Consider the following 18,108-nt stretch of genomic DNA (forward strand, 5'->3'; position numbering starts at 1 on the left):
CAATAAATACAATGCTTTGTTGTCTCAAAAGTACATACATCAATTTCAGGAGCTCAGATGATAGCTAGGCAAAACTTGCACAAAGCCATACATGAATTTGTTTCCCTAAAGTTTTCCACGTCATAGATGTGATTGTGAGCATATGACATGGTAATCATTAGACTCAAATGTTGGAATAAAAGTGTGTGCTTGCCAAATTAAAAAGTTAACATAGTTTAATGGCCAATGGTGACCTCTTAAAATGCATCTGTCCTAGGTATAATGATGCTTGATGATTTCTTCAATACTTTATGAATCTCTGACATAGGAACAAGTATGCAGAGTAGAAGCCAGCGCTAGATTGAATAATGTTGGCAGCTAGCAACGCACGTCAACATTCATAAACCTCAAATGGTATACTTATATGGGGTGCAGCACCAAATTACAATATAAAACAGAAAAAAATGTGTATATGTGCTAAACAGATAATTCCTGAGCCTTAATTACTAAATTGATTACATTAATTGATTAAATTATATTATAAAATAATAATTACAATATAAAACAGACCAACAAGTGAAAACAATATAAGGCATCACAAAAAAAAGCTAAAAAAAACAACATTTCACCATAAATACAAGTGAATCTATAGGAGACTCCCTATAAGAACAAATATCACATAATGTAATATAATAAAGTCCACTGATTGTATTGATGTGTCCATATATTTCTTCCACCAAATAGAGGACAACAGTATGCAGAGTAAAAGTCAGCTCCAGAATGAATAACTCTGGCAGCCAACAATGCGGTTCAATATACGTAAACCTCCCAAATTATATATTTATTTAGGTTGCAGCACCAAATTATAATATAACACAAACCAAAAAGGAATCACAAAAAAAAGAAATCTTTCGTCATAAATACAAGTGAATATATAAGAGACTGCCCTTTAAGAACAAATATATAAGGTATTGTAATAAAGTCCACTGATTAAATCCACGTGTCCATGTATTACTTCCACCAGATAGAGGACAATGACACCACTGTGTTATCCAGCCACCATCAATGCACAATCACCAGCTCCCAAGCTGCATATATGTAAGCAGCAAACAAAGCACGTAAAGCTTTAAGCTACCAATCTGTAAAACTTTCCCAGTCACAGAAGCAGAACCTCTTCAGAAAGCCATCCAAACTTGAGAAGAGTAAGATGGGCACCGGTCCTGGAGTTGGAAGCGACGGTGAGACTTTAGTGTGTAGCTCCGCCCCAATGCCTTTCTAGCAATAGTATTTCTTCAGGGGACACTACAGGGGTCACTGAAGTTTACGCTCTATGCTGTTGTCCTCTATTTGGTGGAAGAAATACACAGACACGTGGATATAATTAGTTCACTCCATTATATTACATTATATGATATTTGTTCTTAAAGGGACAGTCTCTTTTTTGTGGTTCCTTCTTTACTTTTCACTTGTGTGTTTGTTTTATATTGTAATTTGGCGCTGCACCCCATATAAGTATAAGAACAAGTGGGACTTTATTCTGACTTTACTAGCTGTGTGCTTGTTCGTGTTCACTGACTGATAAAGCATTGAAACAGCAGCCAATTAACTGGAATTTTCAGAAGGATGTAATCAAAGCATGTTCTGCATTTCTCTCAGTACAGGTTTCCTTTAAATATCATTGGTTTCATTTGCATAGCAAAGAATGCAAATGTAATGAGTAATTGTTTTATGAATGCTGCAATGTAGATTGCATGTTTTGTGACCATTAAATATGCAGTTATACGTTGGATCAGTAAACCGCTCATGTGTTGTTTATTTTCTTCCAGTTTGTCTAGGAAATGAGAACAGGTTCTCACAGCTGGGGACACCGGAGGAGCATTACAGCAGTTTGAAGAAAATGTACAACGGCTGTGAAATTGTGCTTGGAAATCTGGAAATCACCCACCTAAAGAGCGGCAGTGACTCATCTTTCCTCACGGTATAGATGTAGATTCCAATCAATTTCACTATATAGAGAAATGTCACACCTACGTATAACCCATAACTCATATGACTGTCATTAAATACATCCACTTGATTCTGCATGCTCATGTTTTCTGTACAATGCCTATCCCAGGATGTAATACCCACAGGGAGCACACATGGCCATATGAAATACTAATCATCAGAATTCTTGCATAACATATACACTTAATATGCACACCACACTGAAGAACACGCCTAACTTCTGCCTGTGTGTGCAGTTCCCACTTAAGGCTAAAGTTTATTCTGCCTATATTATGCCTCCCCCCACCCATCAACATGCTAATGACACTTATACATAAAACTTTTCCATTTTCCTTATATACCTTTTTTCGACCCAAAAATGCCATCATTGGGTCTCTCTGCTTCTTTATGCATAGAAGGCAGGTTGTGACTAGTGGGAGGGGCCAGCAGACTCCTGAAAACATCACACAAGCCCTGCCTCTCAAGAGCCCTCAGCCCTGGTACAAACAATGGGCTTGGTGTTCGAAGGAGTTATGCAAATATCAAAATTCCTTAATGGGAGGGTGTCAGTCTGCAGGAGTGGGTTTACCTGAATTTGCATGTAATCATTCAATATCCTGTCCCCACTGCCATCCATAGTCAGCGTAGAATGGTACTCGGCCAACATTGGTGCCGTGTGGATCATAACTCAAAGAAATAGCCAGCACTCTTTTAACACTTTATATTGAAATTAATACAAAGCGTTGAAGGAGGGTTGGCGGTTTCTCTGATTTTGCATTTGCATGCAAATATAAAAGGATTGAATGAGTTGAAAACTCGATCAAAACAAAGCAGACTTTATGGGCATAATAGGAAGCAGTGGTTTATAAAATTATAAAATCTTTATTACAACATGATTTAAAAACATGGGACAGCTATACAGTAAACACCCTACTAACTGACAAGGTCAACAGATTGTGCACAGATAGCAAAAAAGGCTTGACAGGGGTTCTAATAAATTCTTCCTTCATCAAAGTAAAAAGGAAACATATTGATTATACATGCACTTTAGACATTTCTCTTTATGCTGGTCTGCTGGGTATTTGCAAGCACAAATTAGACTAATCTACCTCTACCCTTAGAGCCTATGTTCTTCTTGTGCCTTCTTGTTTCCATGTGTTGTGGTGCATTACCGCAATGCAGAAGTGTGAGTCCAGCCTCAAACTGAAGTCATAAACATGTAATAAAAAAGTTATTCTTGGTTTCCCATGTCACATATTTGGTTGATTTGCCTTATGTCCCATTGTTATTGCAGTATGGTGTTCATTTTTCATTGTTATTTAATAACAGGACATAAAAGAAGTTGGCGGCTACGTTCTCATCGCCATGAACAATATCAAATCCATTTCCTTACCCAACCTTCAGGTGATCCGGGGAAATTCTTTGTACAAGAACGCCTCACTCTCTATTTTATCGAATGATGGTCTGGAGGAGCTCCCTATGAGAAACCTAAAAGGTACAAACTGAAACATCCATTGAATAGCCAAATAATTGTATACAATGTATATATTAAAGTATATCTACTGTATAGATAAGACATTTTATTTTATTTGGGATGGAGTAGGAAATGGGTAACATCCCTGTCAGGCATTTTGTGGTGTCTGTGTCCCGTCCTGTCTTAGAGAAACAACAGGAAGTGGAAGTAAATCTCTCTAAAGTAAAAGAAAGCCTCTCTTAAGCCACATGATGAGAATATCAGACGGATGAACGTCCATTTTTTTTTTTTTTTTTTGCATGCTAGTCTCATATGGAAAATGAAGAGGTAACCAAACTTACGAAAATTCTCGAACAACAGAATACAACTTCGAAAGTGATGTAATTTGTTGTATTGTAATGTATTCTTTCCATTTCCACATGTGTGGTCTTGCTCTTCCAATTTTTTTGGGACGAATACTGAACTGATTAACGAAAATTGTACGAGAAAATTTTTCGTGTTTGTCCCTTCGAATAATTTCTGATGAACTGTCGTGATAGGCTCTCGAAAGCTTTGTATTACCGATCAGATTATCACATGAACGCTTCGAAATCGATATTTTTGTGTACTAGGCGTTAGACAGCTCTTCCCATTGAAAGAGATTATTTAACCTTTTGATCGAGCAACAGCTATAACATTTAGGATTTCTCTTCACCTTTGAGAAGAACAAATAGGGAGGTTATCAAAAAAAATTAAAACCCCACTGGTGATCAAATACCACCAAAACAAAGTACTATTTGTGAGGAAAAAATTACATAAATTGTTTTATTTGTGCACAGCGTTGCATGACTGCGCAATTTTCAGTTAATGTAACGCAGTGCTGTATAGCAAAACATGGCCTGGTCATGAAGAGAGGTAAATCTTCCAGAGGTCAAGTGGTTAAGCTTATTTTTCCCGCCAGGCCATACTTCAGTGATGAAGACAGATGTCTGCGTACGCGTCTATTGTGAAGTGTTATATTACGCATTAAACAAGTTCTATTTTTTATCTTTATTCTTTTTTTCCACAGACATTCTAAGAGGCGGAGTTAACATTGGAAGAAATCCCAAACTTTGCAACTTGAACACAGTCAATTGGGAGGACATTATAAAACTGGACAATGCAAATATTTCTGTAGAATATTCATCACCTGCACGCTGTATGTATACAAGTGTAAAAAAACAAACAAACAAAATAAAAGTCTGCTTGCTAAATTTATATTCTTCTGGAGTGCAACATTTCCTGATATTGATAATGCAGCAGAAGCCTTACAAAGACCAGATTTAGTTTCGGTTTGGGTTTTGGACAGAGTGGGAAAGTGAATTGACCCCTATTAGGTTTTTACGTCTGTGATCCTAAATCCAAAAGATTTCTCCTAACTGCATGTTAAAAGTAGAAATCTCTCCAGCTGGGGAACAGACTGCAACAAAATACATCCTAAACATTAAACTTAGGGAGGAATGGAATGTCTGTGAGGCTATTATTATGATTGTCTGTATCTCCCTCAACAACATTAGCCCGTGTGAGCTGCTACAGTGTTTTCCCACATAAATTAAATATAAAACTACAATATATGTGTGTTCAAAAACAATAAATCTATATTACTGTTACCAGCAGCTATGCATCAAATTTCAACTCCCATACAAATCAAAGATCATATTAAATAAATATATAAGTGCAGCGCTAGTGTAAAATCATCTAATGGACATCTGTATCACACAAAGTCCTCCAGTAGTCTCTTTAAATAATATCTTGTGTGTTGCCTTTAATTATAATCATCCACCTTATGTACTCTTGAAAATCCACTCCAAGTGCTATTTACCTCCAACTGATGTACTCTCACCTGGACCTATTGCCCCCTCATATCATGCTCAGTCAAGATGTGCTTTTGTCCCTTTAAATGGACCAAGGATAGTAGACCGATGTGCCGTTCCTGCTGTTCCAATCCTCCTCCAACTGGCACTCTCCTCCTTTACCCCTCTGCCCTACACTTTGCAGAATATATCAGGTTTTGTCAAAGCAATAGAAAAGTATGTGGAAAAACATGCTCCTCAGAACATGGCTTCACACTGATGACTCTGACCAAGTTTTCCCAAATACTTTTCTATTGTATTGACGAAATCTGATATATTCTACAGGAAAGTGTAGAGTACAGAGAGGAGGAGTGAAAGAGAATAGTGCCAGTTGTAGGAGGATTGGAACAATAGGAATGGCTACACATTGGTCTACTATCCTTGGTCCATTTAAAGGGACAAAAGCACATCTTAACCAATCTTAACCATGATATGTGAGGTCAATAGGTCCAGGTGAGAGTACATCTGGTGGTGGTAAATAGCACTTGGAGTGGATTTGCAAGAGCACATAACATGGATGATTGTAATTAAAGGCAACACACAGGATATTTTTAAAGATTCTCTTGAAGGACTTTGTGTAATATGGATATGCCCTAGATGATTTTCACTAGCGTGGCACTTATATATTTATTTAATATGTCTGTATCTCCCTATCATGACAAGTGCTGTCATTTCTTGCCCTGCTGTAAAAGGCTGTCACCAGGACAAGAAGTGTGGTGCAGTCTCCTCAAGAGGATCACTGACTAATAAAAAACTTTTCCCAAGATAATCCAAAGCTTCCAAGATAAGACTTTCGTTGGGTTTTAACTTTTTGTAATTGTTTGCAGACTACATCTGCCCACGTGGTAAAACAATATTTTTTATTTTTTTCTTTAATTACGCTTTTAAAAAATATTCCACTTCCGATTTATTCAACTTTATTGCTACAGAAGCATTAAACTAGTTAGATCATTCCTTGCCCTTATGTCCTACATTAGATTTTTCTTCAGATTTTTAATAAATCAGCACCTAGAAAGTGAATTCTGATCCATTCATGAAGGGAGAAAAAAAATATATGCACTTAATTTCTGTTTTTTAAAACTTCAGGTCCTAAATGTGATGTGGAAGCTTGTAATGGATCATGTTGGGGACCTGGTCCAGAGAATTGTCAGATATGTAAGTATTCTTTGGGAGAATTAAATTTTTCTGTAATAAAGGCCACATAAGGTAAATGCGTCAGTAATATACATACAGTATATGCCTTTTTAGCTGGAGGCCATTAGCCAGTTAGCTGGAAATCAAGTAAAATATAAATAAATTAAAAAATTGTGTTAGGCCTGCTTAATCAAAGATATCACACATTGCTCTCTAAATGTGGCCATGTCACAGTTGTGATTCTGTTGCTAGTGACACCTCACCAATGGCAGAAGCACTGTTATGCAATTGATTCCTCTTCTATGAAAGTTGCTCCCTTGCTGCCCAAAGTGCTACAGAATCTCTATTGCTGACAAGAGAGCAAAGATATGGCCGTACCTGGCAAGTAGTGAGAAAGCAATATCCATAATAAATGTAACAGTTGAATATCAGTGTTTCAGTCACTGGCAAGGTGAGCGATGTCATTGAAGAATGTGGCTTAAGAATAAGAGCGGTGAGTGTTTTTTTCACTACATGAAGAAAGTTAACCTCCCTGGCGGTATGATTATGTCAGATATTAGATGCTGAAAGCGCTACATTGTTTTGCATGTCACTTAAATCTGTCCAAACAAGTCTAGTAAACATCACGGGTATGATAAAGTTTGAAACACAAAATCATAAATTATAATATAATAAATAACTATAAATAATTATAAAAAATAATAATATAATAATAATAAAATGTATTTAATAATGTAATAAATTCAAAAATACTGAAATGTGCTCAGTTGCAGAATTGTCGCTGTCGTCACTTTCAGTGTCTGATGATGAATTTCCCCACGAATCACTATCGCTCAATTCTGCAAGTGTTCTAATTTACTGTCGCTGTTTTCTAGCTGGTCTAAAGCCACTTGACGTAAAGGCACGCTTTTTGGTTGCTATGGACATTCTCCAGTTTCCAGGCAGAAAGAACAGTATATATAATATAAAACTGCATTCAGGGCACTGGACAAAGCATTAGGGACAAAGGGAGGTGGAATGATTTGATACAGTAATGTAATCTGTAAGATTACAGTGTACTGTATGTATTCTGTTTTTTTGCACTTTTTGAATTTCCCGCCGGGCTCCGTGCCCGTCGCTTTGCGTCGCTCACAGGGAATGGAGACTGGCATACAGTACATTGGGCGGAAGATACAGCCACCGCACACAACGGGGGGACATCGCAGGATCCTGGGGACAAGGTAAGTAACTTTCCCTGGATACTGCGATGCAGCCCCGAGTGTGGGGGTTACTGCTCTTGGTATGGAAAATTCACCCCAAGCCACACTTGGGAATACCGTTAAGAAGGTTAAAGGAGGAGATTTACTAAAACTAGTGTGCATAGAATGTGGTGCAGCTGTGCATAGAAACCAATCAGCTTCTAACTTCAGTTTGTTGAATTAAGCTTTGACAGTAAGGCCGGATACACACAGCTATGACACAACGGTTGTACGACTGTCATGCTACTTTGCCCTGCAACATCGATCCTACTTCGGTCCTACTTCGGTCCATCCGACTTGAATGAACAGGATATGATTTTGCTCTGACTTTGAGATAGTCCGACTTGTCCTTTGACCAATCAAAACAATCCTAGGGTACCAATAAAATTCATTTTCCTGCTGCTGTAATCACCATGTCGGATGTCACAAGTCGGATGGTTAGGACAAGGATCCAACTTGGATTCAAATTCAATGATATTGAATGGCCTGAAAATAGACCAAAGTCGGACCAAAGTAGTGCAGGAACCTTTTCTAAAGTCGGACTGACTTGTGTCAGACTAGTTAAGATGGCTCTCATAGGGAACCATTGATTTGTACACGTCATGTGACCTGCTCCCAGAGTTAGAGCGTATGTTGCACCAGTGTGAACCAGGCCTAAAACCTAGAAGCTGATCGGTTATTATGCTCAGATGCACCAGATTCAGTGTGTACCAGTTTTCGTAAATCTCCCCCAAAGGGTCCAATGGACCCAGCAGGAAATGGTCACAACTTACATGGCCCACATTGAAGACCAAATGGGTACCCAATTTAGCAATTTTCAAATATATGTAAAAAAGTAACTCTCTATGCAGTGTTCATTAGAATTAGCTTTTTACTATTTACTGGTAAACCTATTAACTAAATGTAACATTATTAGTAAACCTATGCCCAGACTATGCACACTAAGTATTTACATATTCTGAAGAAACAGTAAAAGCACTATAAAACAAGCCCTCATTCAACTCTGTAGCTATAGGATTTGTGGAGAAGTGAATCACAGCGGTGCATTAGGACACAAATGTTATGGTGCATGTCAATGTGGTTTGTGTTGAAAGAAAAGTAAAGTATTCTTTTTTTTTTTTTAGATTAATGCTTACCTAGTTGGATGCAGCATTAGTCTGATGCTGCATCTTTCCCCTGGCCCCTCTTCACTGAAAACCAAATGATCGAACACGGCAAATCACTCGGTTTTCAGAGTTCCGTGAGCAGAGAGCTGTAGACTGTCAGTCACAGCTCTCTGCTCTTCTCCCTCTATGCTCATTGGAGCGCTAAGCTGTGGAGGGGACGGAGTGGTCATCTCAGCCTCTCAGTGGCTCGCTGAGAGGCTGGGACGGGTGTCAGTCAAGGCACCTGGCGGATCCAGACTTCCATAGACATGGTGCCTGGATTGACATTGGTGATGTCAGTAGAGAGTGGACTTCAGTCCACTCTCTGCTGAAAATGGGTCCCAGGAGTGCAAAACGAACTGCATTCCTGTGATCCATAGGAGAAGTACAGCCAAACGAGTTTTGGCTTTTGGCTGGACTTCTCCTTTAAGGCAACCCATTCATTTGAACCAGTATGCACCAAAAGAAGGTATTTCTGACAAAGCACCGCATGCCTGTCAGCAAGATCGAAATGAATGGCGTTGCATTGCACTAACACATGTAACATGCTTTACCGCAATCCAGTGGTGTGAATAGGCCAGAATAATGAAGGTGGCAAAGTTCAAGCAATATTTTCCAACAAGTGACTTGTCTAGCATTCTCATAGCTCTCAACATCCTACTTTCTTTATATATTCCCTACTGTCTCATACGTCACTTGATATTTCTTGGTCCTAATAGAGACATTTATGATGCGTCCATTTTGTGCAGATGACAGACACTTGATTACCTTTGTATATAAGAAAATTTTTAGGCATTGAAATCCTAAATTAAGTATTTCTCTCTTTCAGTTACAAAGCTTAAATGTGCTCAGCAGTGTCCTGGACGGTGCAGGGGACCGATGCCCAATGATTGCTGTCACAGTCAGTGTGCAGCCGGCTGTACAGGACCCAAAGAAAATCATTGCCTGGTAACGTGAATAATTTTCACCACTTTGCCAGTGTTTAATTATTATTATTTTTAATATTATTAATGGTCTCATAATATTTTTCTTCTTTAAGGCTTGTCGTGCATTTCGTGATGGTGACACATGCAAGGAAAGCTGTCCTCCACTCCAAGTTTATAACCCTAACACATACCAAGTAGAACACAATCCTATGGGAAAATACAGTTTTGGGGCCTCCTGTGTGGCTAAATGTCCACGTAAGTAACGCTACTTCAGGTATTCTTCCATGCTTAAATCTCTATGCTCCACAAAGCAATTTAGACATATGGCTTCCATCTCTTTAATTAAATTGTTAAAGTGAAACTCTAGCTAATTGTTTTTAGTGTTGGTTTAGGTGTGGAGAGTAAAGCCCTGTACACACAATCGGACTTTCCGACGGGATATGTTCAATGACAGGCTGTTGTTGGTAAATCTGACCGTGTGTATGCTCCATCGGACAATTGTTGTCGGACAAATGTTGGCTAGCAGGTTCTCAAATTTTCCGCAGACAAATAGGTGTTGTCGGATTTTCTGAGCATGTGTACACAAGTCGGTCGGACAAAAGTCCAAAGTACAAACACGCATGCTAGGAAGCAGTTGGTCTTGTAAACTAGCGTTTGTAATGGAGAATTAACATTCGTGACGTGGCAAATTATGTAATCTCCAAATGCAGCGCACAATTCTCTTCTTCTTTAATGGGATAATAATGAAGCTGCTTAGCTATTGATACTGATATTATTGCAAGCGAATTTTCAAAGACTTTTTTTTTTTTTGTGATATCAAGAATAATATTATTATGTTCTTTTTTTTTTTTTTATTTGGGCAAGTTACCACAACACCATTATCCCCTAGTTTTTAAGATCAAAGATACAACTATGTTGGTGTCCCTTGTCAATTTTACATTGTATTTTTTTAAATGTAACTGCCTACTCCCAAACTGTCATTTGAAATAAAACACATAGCCAAGTATTATTCTACACAATTTTATTATTGTGCATTAAAAAAAGAAAACTAAAATAAAATTAGACATGCTATCTGCCAATAGAATTTAACCAAAAAGTGGGGGACCTGTTTCTTCCAAAAAGATGTGATTGCCTTTCTAGCGTAGAGGAGAAGACCAATCAGCGTTCTTTCTGCTGCAATAGGAATCAGGTTTTCTACCAAATCCAGCAAACAGATTTCCATGGAGGAAGATATCTTAGTTACTGACACTGTGTTCACTACAGACAGCACCTCCAACCAAAATCTAGTGATAACCGAAAAGGGCCATAAAATGTGGGAAAAAATGCCTGGAGAGTGGCCGCATCTCCAGCACTCTGGAGGATGAGAGGAACTCATCATGTGTAGTCTAGAGGGTGTGAAATAGGCTCTATGGACAATTTTGAATTCAATTAGTTTGTCTCGCAAAACGAAACGGAAGGTCCCAAATATCATCCCAATCAACATCATCCAGCTGCTGGGTATCCTGCTGCCACTTAGCTCAGCCTTTAGTTATACTTTATTTTAATTTCCAGTCACAATAATCCTTGAAATACAAACCATGATAAAGTCTTATATAGATATATGGTCAGTATGCAGCATGTATGTTGTTATTTCTATTGCCTTTTATGGTTTTCGCTATTTATGCATAGTAAATTACCTAAATGTTTCATGTATATAGGTATCTGCGCATTTATTTATTTGCTTGTATTGTTCATAGATAATTATATAGTGACAGATCTTGGATCCTGTGTTCGGACATGCCATTCCGATTCACATGAGGTAGAGGAAAATGGGGTTCGCAGCTGTAAAAAGTGTGATGGACCGTGTACTAAAGGTAATAGAAAAATGTTACATTTATTAAAATACTACTAAATGCAAACACCAGCCTTGGGTTAAAAAGGCAGAGATCCACTCTCCTCTGGTTTAAATAAATTCTGTCACCAGCTTTAAGAATTAAAGGTAAAAGCGCAAAAAATTCAAGTATTTGAAATGCTTACTTCTAATGTTTTCTTTCCATAAATAATTGTATTTTCTCTTGCAATGTGCCTTTGAAATTGTTGGAAAAATTGACTACCACAGAAAGAGTCAATATCCCAGCACAGCCCTTTACCTTTTTGTGCATCATAGCCCTTTCCTCTTTGGGGAATATCTAATTATTGTCTATGCTGGTCCAGCTTCTCTGCCCCTTCCCTTACCTCCCTACGTAACCTTTTGGCCACTTTCACACTGAGGCACTTTTCAGGTGTTTTAGCGCTAATAATATCGCCTTAAAAGCACCTCTCAAGCCACCCCAGTGTGAAAGCCTGAGTGTTTTCACACTGGGGCGGTGCGCTTGCAGGACGGGAAAAAAAGTCCTGCAAGCAGCATCTTTGGGGGGCGGTGCAAGAGCGCTGTATACACAGCTCTTAAACCGTCCCTGCTATTGAAATCAATGGGAAGCGCTGCCGAAGCGCCTGCAAAGGGCTTCGGCAACAGTGCTTCGGCAACAGCGCTTTGCCGATGCTTTTAACCCTTTTTCGGCCACTAGCAGGGGTTAAAAGCGCCCCGCTAGTGGTCCGAAAAGCACAGCTAAAACGACGGTAAATTGTCGCTTTACTGTCAACATGGCCAGCGTCCCAGTGTGAAAGTAGCCTTGAGGTAGCTGCTGAAGGAGTATACTGTGTCTTTTGAGTGACGGTTCTGCAGAGTAGCTGCACCCATCAGCAATCTCAGGACTTTTGGGTGTCTACACAAAGGAGCCTTTTACAGGCAAAAAACACGAATAACATACATAAAATGCACATATAATCATATGGAAAGATTTTTCATTAAATGAATGGTGTGGTTAACAGGGTTTATTTAAATGCTTTGTGTTACTTACCTAGGAACACATATGCAGATAAGGACTCCTGACCTGCACTTGCATATTTGTACTGGGTCAGTGGCTCAAATGTATTAAATCTAGAGATCAGCATAAAGGCAGTCAACTAGTATTTTTAACAATGGAATTCACCTTATGTGACATGTGGTTCGTAAGAGAAAGATAATAGAATGGAACAATTCTCCCCCCTCCAGTACTTTGATGAATGAGACCCACTTTGAATTTTACAAAACATACGATAGATAGATAGATAGATAGATAGATAGATAGATAGATAGATAGATAGATAGATAGATAGATAGATAGATAGATAGATAGATAGATAGATAGATAGATAGATAGATAGAGTGGCTTGCGAAAGTATTCGGCCCCCTTGAACTTTTCAACCTTTTGCCACATTTCAGGCTTCAAACATAAAGATATAAAATTTTAATTTTTTGTGAAGAATCACCAACAAGTGGGACACAATTGTGAAGTGGAACAAAATCTATTGGATATTTTAAACTTTTTTAGCAATTAAAAAACTGAAAAGTGGTGCGTGCAAAATTATTCGGCCCCTTTACTTTCAGTGCAGCAAACTCACTCCAGAAGTTCAGCGAGGATCTCTGAATGATCCAATGTTGTCCTAAATGACTGATGGTGATAAATAGAATCCACCTGTGTGTAATCAAGTCTCTGTATAAATGCACCTGCTCTGTGATAGTCTCAGGGTTCTGTTGAAAGCGGAGAGAGCATCATGAAGACCAAGGAACACACCAGGCAGGTCCGTAATACTGTTGTGGAGAAGTTTAAAGCCGGATTTGGATACAAAAAGATTTCCCAAGCTTTAAACATCCCAAGGAGCACTGTGCAAGCGATCATTTTGAAATGGAAGGAGTATCAGACCACTGCAAATCTACCAAGACCTGGCTGTCCCTCTAAACTTTCAGCTCAGACAAGGAGAAGACTGATCAGAGATGCAGCCAAGAGGCCCATGATCACTCTGGATGAACTGCAGAGAACTACAGCTGAGGTGGGAGAGTCTGTCCATAGGACAACAATCAGTCGTACACTGCACAAATCTGGCCTTTATGGAAGAGTGGCAAGAAGAAAGCCATTTCTCAAAGATATCCATAAAAAGTCTCGTCTAAAGTGGAGACACACCAGACATGTGGAAGAAGGTGCTCTGGTCCGATGAAACCAAAATCGAACTTTTTGGCCACAATGCAAAACGATATGTTTGGCGTAAAAGCAACACAGCTCATCACACTCAACACACCATCCCCACTGTCAAACATGGTGGTGGCAGCATCATGGTTTGGGCCTGCTTTTCTTCAGCAGGGACAGGGAAGATGGTCAAAATTAAGGGGAAGATGGATGCAGCCAAATACAGGACCATTCTGGATGAAAACCTGTTGGAGTCTGCAAAAGACCTGAAACTGGGACGGAGATTTATCTTCCAACAAGACAATGATCCCAAACATACAGCAAAATCTACAAAGGAATGGTTCACAAATAAACGTATCCAGGTGTTAGAATGGCCAAGTCAAAGTCCAGACCTGAATCCAATCGAGAATCTGTGGAAAGAGCTGAAAACTGCTGTTCACAAACGCTCTCCATCCAACCTCACTGAGTTTGAGCTGTTTTGCAAGGAAGAATGGGCAAGAATTTCAGTCTCTCGATGTGCAAAACTGATAGAGACATACCCCAAGCGACTTGCAGCTGTAATCGCAGCAAAAGGTGGCTCTACAAAGTATTAACGCAAGGGGGCCGAATAATTTTGCACGCCCCACTTTTCATTTTTTTATTAGTTAAAAAAGTTTCATAAATCCAAAAGATTTCGTTCCACTTCACAATTGTGTCCCACTTGTTGGTGATTCTTCACAAAAAATAAAAATTTTATATCTTTATGTTTGAAACCTGAAATGTTGCAAAAGGTTGAAAAGTTCAAGGGGGCCGAATACTTTTGCAAGCCACTGTAGATAGATAGATAGATAGATAGATAGATAGATAGATAGATAGATAGATAGATAGATAGATAGATAGATAGATAGATAAATAGATAGATAGATAGATAGATAGATAGATAGATAGATAGATAGATAGATAGATAGATAGATAGATAGATAGATAGATAGATAGATAGATAGATAGATAGATAAGAACTGTAATGCATCCAAGGCATTTTGTTTAGCCTACCAACCACCTAGAATCTGCTGCATATATAAAGAAATAATGTTTTTCTTTTTGACGTGATGTTTTACATATATTAGTTTTTTTTATTTAAAATTCTTTTTTTTTTAGATTTAGTATGTGATGGAATTGGACATGGGAAACTAAAGTCCGTATTGTCCATAAATGCTACAAATATTGTCTTTTTTGAGAATTGTACCAAAATACAAGGAAGCATAAGCATTCTGATGGTGGCCGGAAGAGGGTACGTAAAGTCATTTTTATTTAATCAATTACATACGAACTAAACAAAATTAAGAATAAATGAAAAAACAGGAGTAGGAGTCATTTTTTTCCTCCACTCCATCCATTCATCCACTTGCAGTCTCCAAAATCAGGAGTATTCAAAATGTATGCAAACCCCAACTCTATTTTTCTGTATTTTTGGCACGATGTCTCGCTGTATAGTTTTCTTAATATTTATTTTTTGTGAATCTGTTGCAAAGTGTGTTATCCAGAGGTCCTGAAAGTCAAAGCACTATTTTTTGCAGCCTGGCAAAGATAAGCCACTGTCTCACAATTAGCCAGTGTTATCTGCCTTCCATGCACACTCCTTTAGTTGGCCATTGAGCAGTACCTGTCTGATAGACCTGAGAGGCAACCCAATGGCCAAATGAAAGAGCTAGAGTGGCAGGTGAATCACACTGCTGATAATTGCAAGGCAGTGACTTACAGTAGCATTGTCAGTCTGCAACAGAAAGTGATGTTCCTGATAGGATCTCTAAGAAAGGAACTTTGCAACGGGTTACAAAAAAATGATTTGCTTAAGAAAACGGTAAATTGAATACTTGCTGAATACTCTGTAATTTTCCTTTCCTGGTTCCTATCCATGACAGCATATGCATGGTTGGTTGCTCCTATAAAATAGAGCAAAGCCCCCCTACCCTCATTCTCATAACTAGACTTAAACCAGCCACATAGATAAGAACAAAGGATTGAAATTTGCTGCCATGGATAGGCACAAGGAAAGTAAAATTACAGAAAGGTAAGTATTACATTTTCCTGGTGCCTTCATGGCAGGGACCTCATATCAGGAGATCATGAACCTGAGTGGGTGAGGCAGGGGCTGGCGAATCCATGCTCCCATGGGCTCCGAGGAGAGAAAAGATAATGGGGGGGCTTCACTCATTTTTATAATTATAAATTGGTCCTGTGGGTTGGCTGTGGGTAGACAAACCAACCATGCGTATGCTGCCATGAAGGCACCAGGAAAACTGTATTTAGTAAGGCAGGATGTCAAACACAAGGTCAAAGGTCAAGATGTATGGACTGGAAAAAGGTGATTAATGAAGGTTTAATAAAAACTAACTCAATTAGAGGGTGTTGGTGGGTTCAAACAACTTCTGCCTACCTATAAAATTTAAGAAACACTGTGAAGAAAATAAATCCCTTCTAGGTCTTCACTCTGAATTCTTTCCTTGGCAATAATTGCACTTGATGCAAGCAATGTGGATATGCTCCTTTCACTGGATTCTTCACTGGTTTAAATACCGAGAAATATCTTCAAGGCCATGTTATTCTACTTAAAAATAAGTAGCAGGGCATCTGGGGCTAAACATAGATCTTGTGTAGAGATATTCTAGGAGATGACTAAACACAATGGCATAAACACAAGTCAAATATGTGGGGCCACTTGCTGCTTTCATCTAAATATAAATATATTTGATTATTTTTTAGCGATTCTTTCACCAAGACACCGCCATTAAATCCAGAAAAGCTGAGCATCTTTAAAACTATCAAAGAAATAACAGGTATGTTCATTAATAGATAATACAGCAGAAGATATAGGGGTTGATAACATAGGTGTGTGCAGCATATTGTATTAGGGTGTGCACCCCAAATGTATTAAAACATGGAAGGTGTTAGTAGGGCAGTGGATGGTGTCAGTAGAGCAGTGGACTTGACAGTTGGGTAGAGGTTACTGTCAGTAGGGCAGTGGACCGTGTTAGTAATTTTTTATTTTTATTATTTTATTATTTAGTTTTTATTTTATTTTGAGGAGCCCCATTGGGGGGCTTTGTTGAAATATGGGTAGGCGGAATCTGCGCCGCACAGGGTGATTAGGGTGTCCCCAGGCACACCTAGCACAACCCCTGCGTACGCCTATGGTTGATAGTCATAGGGCATATAGTTTGATCCCTTTCAAAGAGAATTGTCATTTTGCAAGGGAATTTCCCCTTAGCAAAGCAGATGTGGTGACAATTCACTTTGCAAAGAATACCCAGGATAATGCAAGGAAGATGTCAAACAAAAACAGTTTTTTTGCTTGCACATGATTGGATGATGGAAGTCAGCAGAGCTTCCCCTCATTTACTAAGCTAAAAGGGAAAATTCACTTGCAAAGTGAATAGTCTATTAGTCATTAGTAAATCAAACACGTAAGGTCATCATGTTGTTTTGGGTGTGTCATTATCTTTCATCGGTTTATTTTGTTTGAGTCATGATTTGTACCGGATGACAATACTAGTAGCATATTTAAAAATGTAGCCCAGTAATAAGAGAGACCAACAGGCAGCCTGAAAAGTGTGAAGACATACAGTGGGGACGGAAAGTATTCAGACCCCCTTACATTTTTCACTCTTTGTTATATTGCAGCCATTTGCTAAAATCATTTAAGTTCATTTTTTTCCACATTAATGTACACACAGCACCCCATATTGACAGAAAAACACAGAATTGTTGATATTTTTGCAGATTTATTAAAAAAGAAAAACTGAAATATCACATGGTCCTAAGTAGGGTTGTCCCGATACCGATACTAGTATCGGTATCGGCACCGATACCGAGCATTTGCCCAATTACTTGTACTCGGGCAAATGCTCCCGATGCTTCACCCGATACCTGGAGGACAGCTGTGATCGGCGGTGGGGGAGTTACAAGATTCTCCCCCCCGCTGGCTTTCAGCTGCTTTAGTGACACAGCGGTGATCGCTCACCGCTGACTGTCACTGCATCCTCCTCCATGTCCCCTCCTTTCCTCTGTCCCTCTCCGCTGTCCCCCTCCGTTCCCCTCTCCTCCTCTGTGCCTCTCCGCTGTGACTGTCCCCTCCGATCCCCTCTCCTCCTCTGTGCCTCTCCGCTGTGACTGTCCCCTCCGATCCCCTCTCCTCCTCTGTGCCTCTCCGCTGTGACTGTCCCCTCCGATCCCCTCTCCTCCTCTGTGCCTCTCCGCTGTGACTGTCCCCTCCGATCCCCTCTCCTTCTCTGTGCCTCTCCGCTGTGACTGTCCCCTCCGATCCCCTCTCCTTTTCTGTCCCCCTCCGTTC

The 18,108-nt window shown here is 39.2% G+C and overlaps 1 protein-coding gene across 1 annotated transcript in view; it reads left to right on the plus strand.

The window, feature by feature from the left end:
- LOC141144607 (epidermal growth factor receptor-like) overlaps positions 1 to 18,108 on the plus strand; it is a 289,829-nt gene that overhangs the window by 214,705 nt on the left and 57,016 nt on the right. Inside the window, exons 2-10 of the mRNA XM_073630459.1 lie at positions 1,806 to 1,957; positions 3,295 to 3,460; positions 4,488 to 4,616; positions 6,397 to 6,465; positions 9,657 to 9,775; positions 9,867 to 10,008; positions 11,490 to 11,606; positions 14,916 to 15,048; positions 16,521 to 16,594. Of these exons, the coding sequence (XP_073486560.1) occupies positions 1,806 to 1,957; positions 3,295 to 3,460; positions 4,488 to 4,616; positions 6,397 to 6,465; positions 9,657 to 9,775; positions 9,867 to 10,008; positions 11,490 to 11,606; positions 14,916 to 15,048; positions 16,521 to 16,594 (1,101 nt within the window). The remainder of the gene's footprint in view (positions 1 to 1,805; positions 1,958 to 3,294; positions 3,461 to 4,487; positions 4,617 to 6,396; positions 6,466 to 9,656; positions 9,776 to 9,866; positions 10,009 to 11,489; positions 11,607 to 14,915; positions 15,049 to 16,520; positions 16,595 to 18,108) is intronic.

This window comes from Aquarana catesbeiana, linkage group LG05, assembly GCF_042186555.1.
Source record: "Aquarana catesbeiana isolate 2022-GZ linkage group LG05, ASM4218655v1, whole genome shotgun sequence".
NCBI classification, from domain to species: Eukaryota; Metazoa; Chordata; class Amphibia; order Anura; family Ranidae; genus Aquarana; species Aquarana catesbeiana.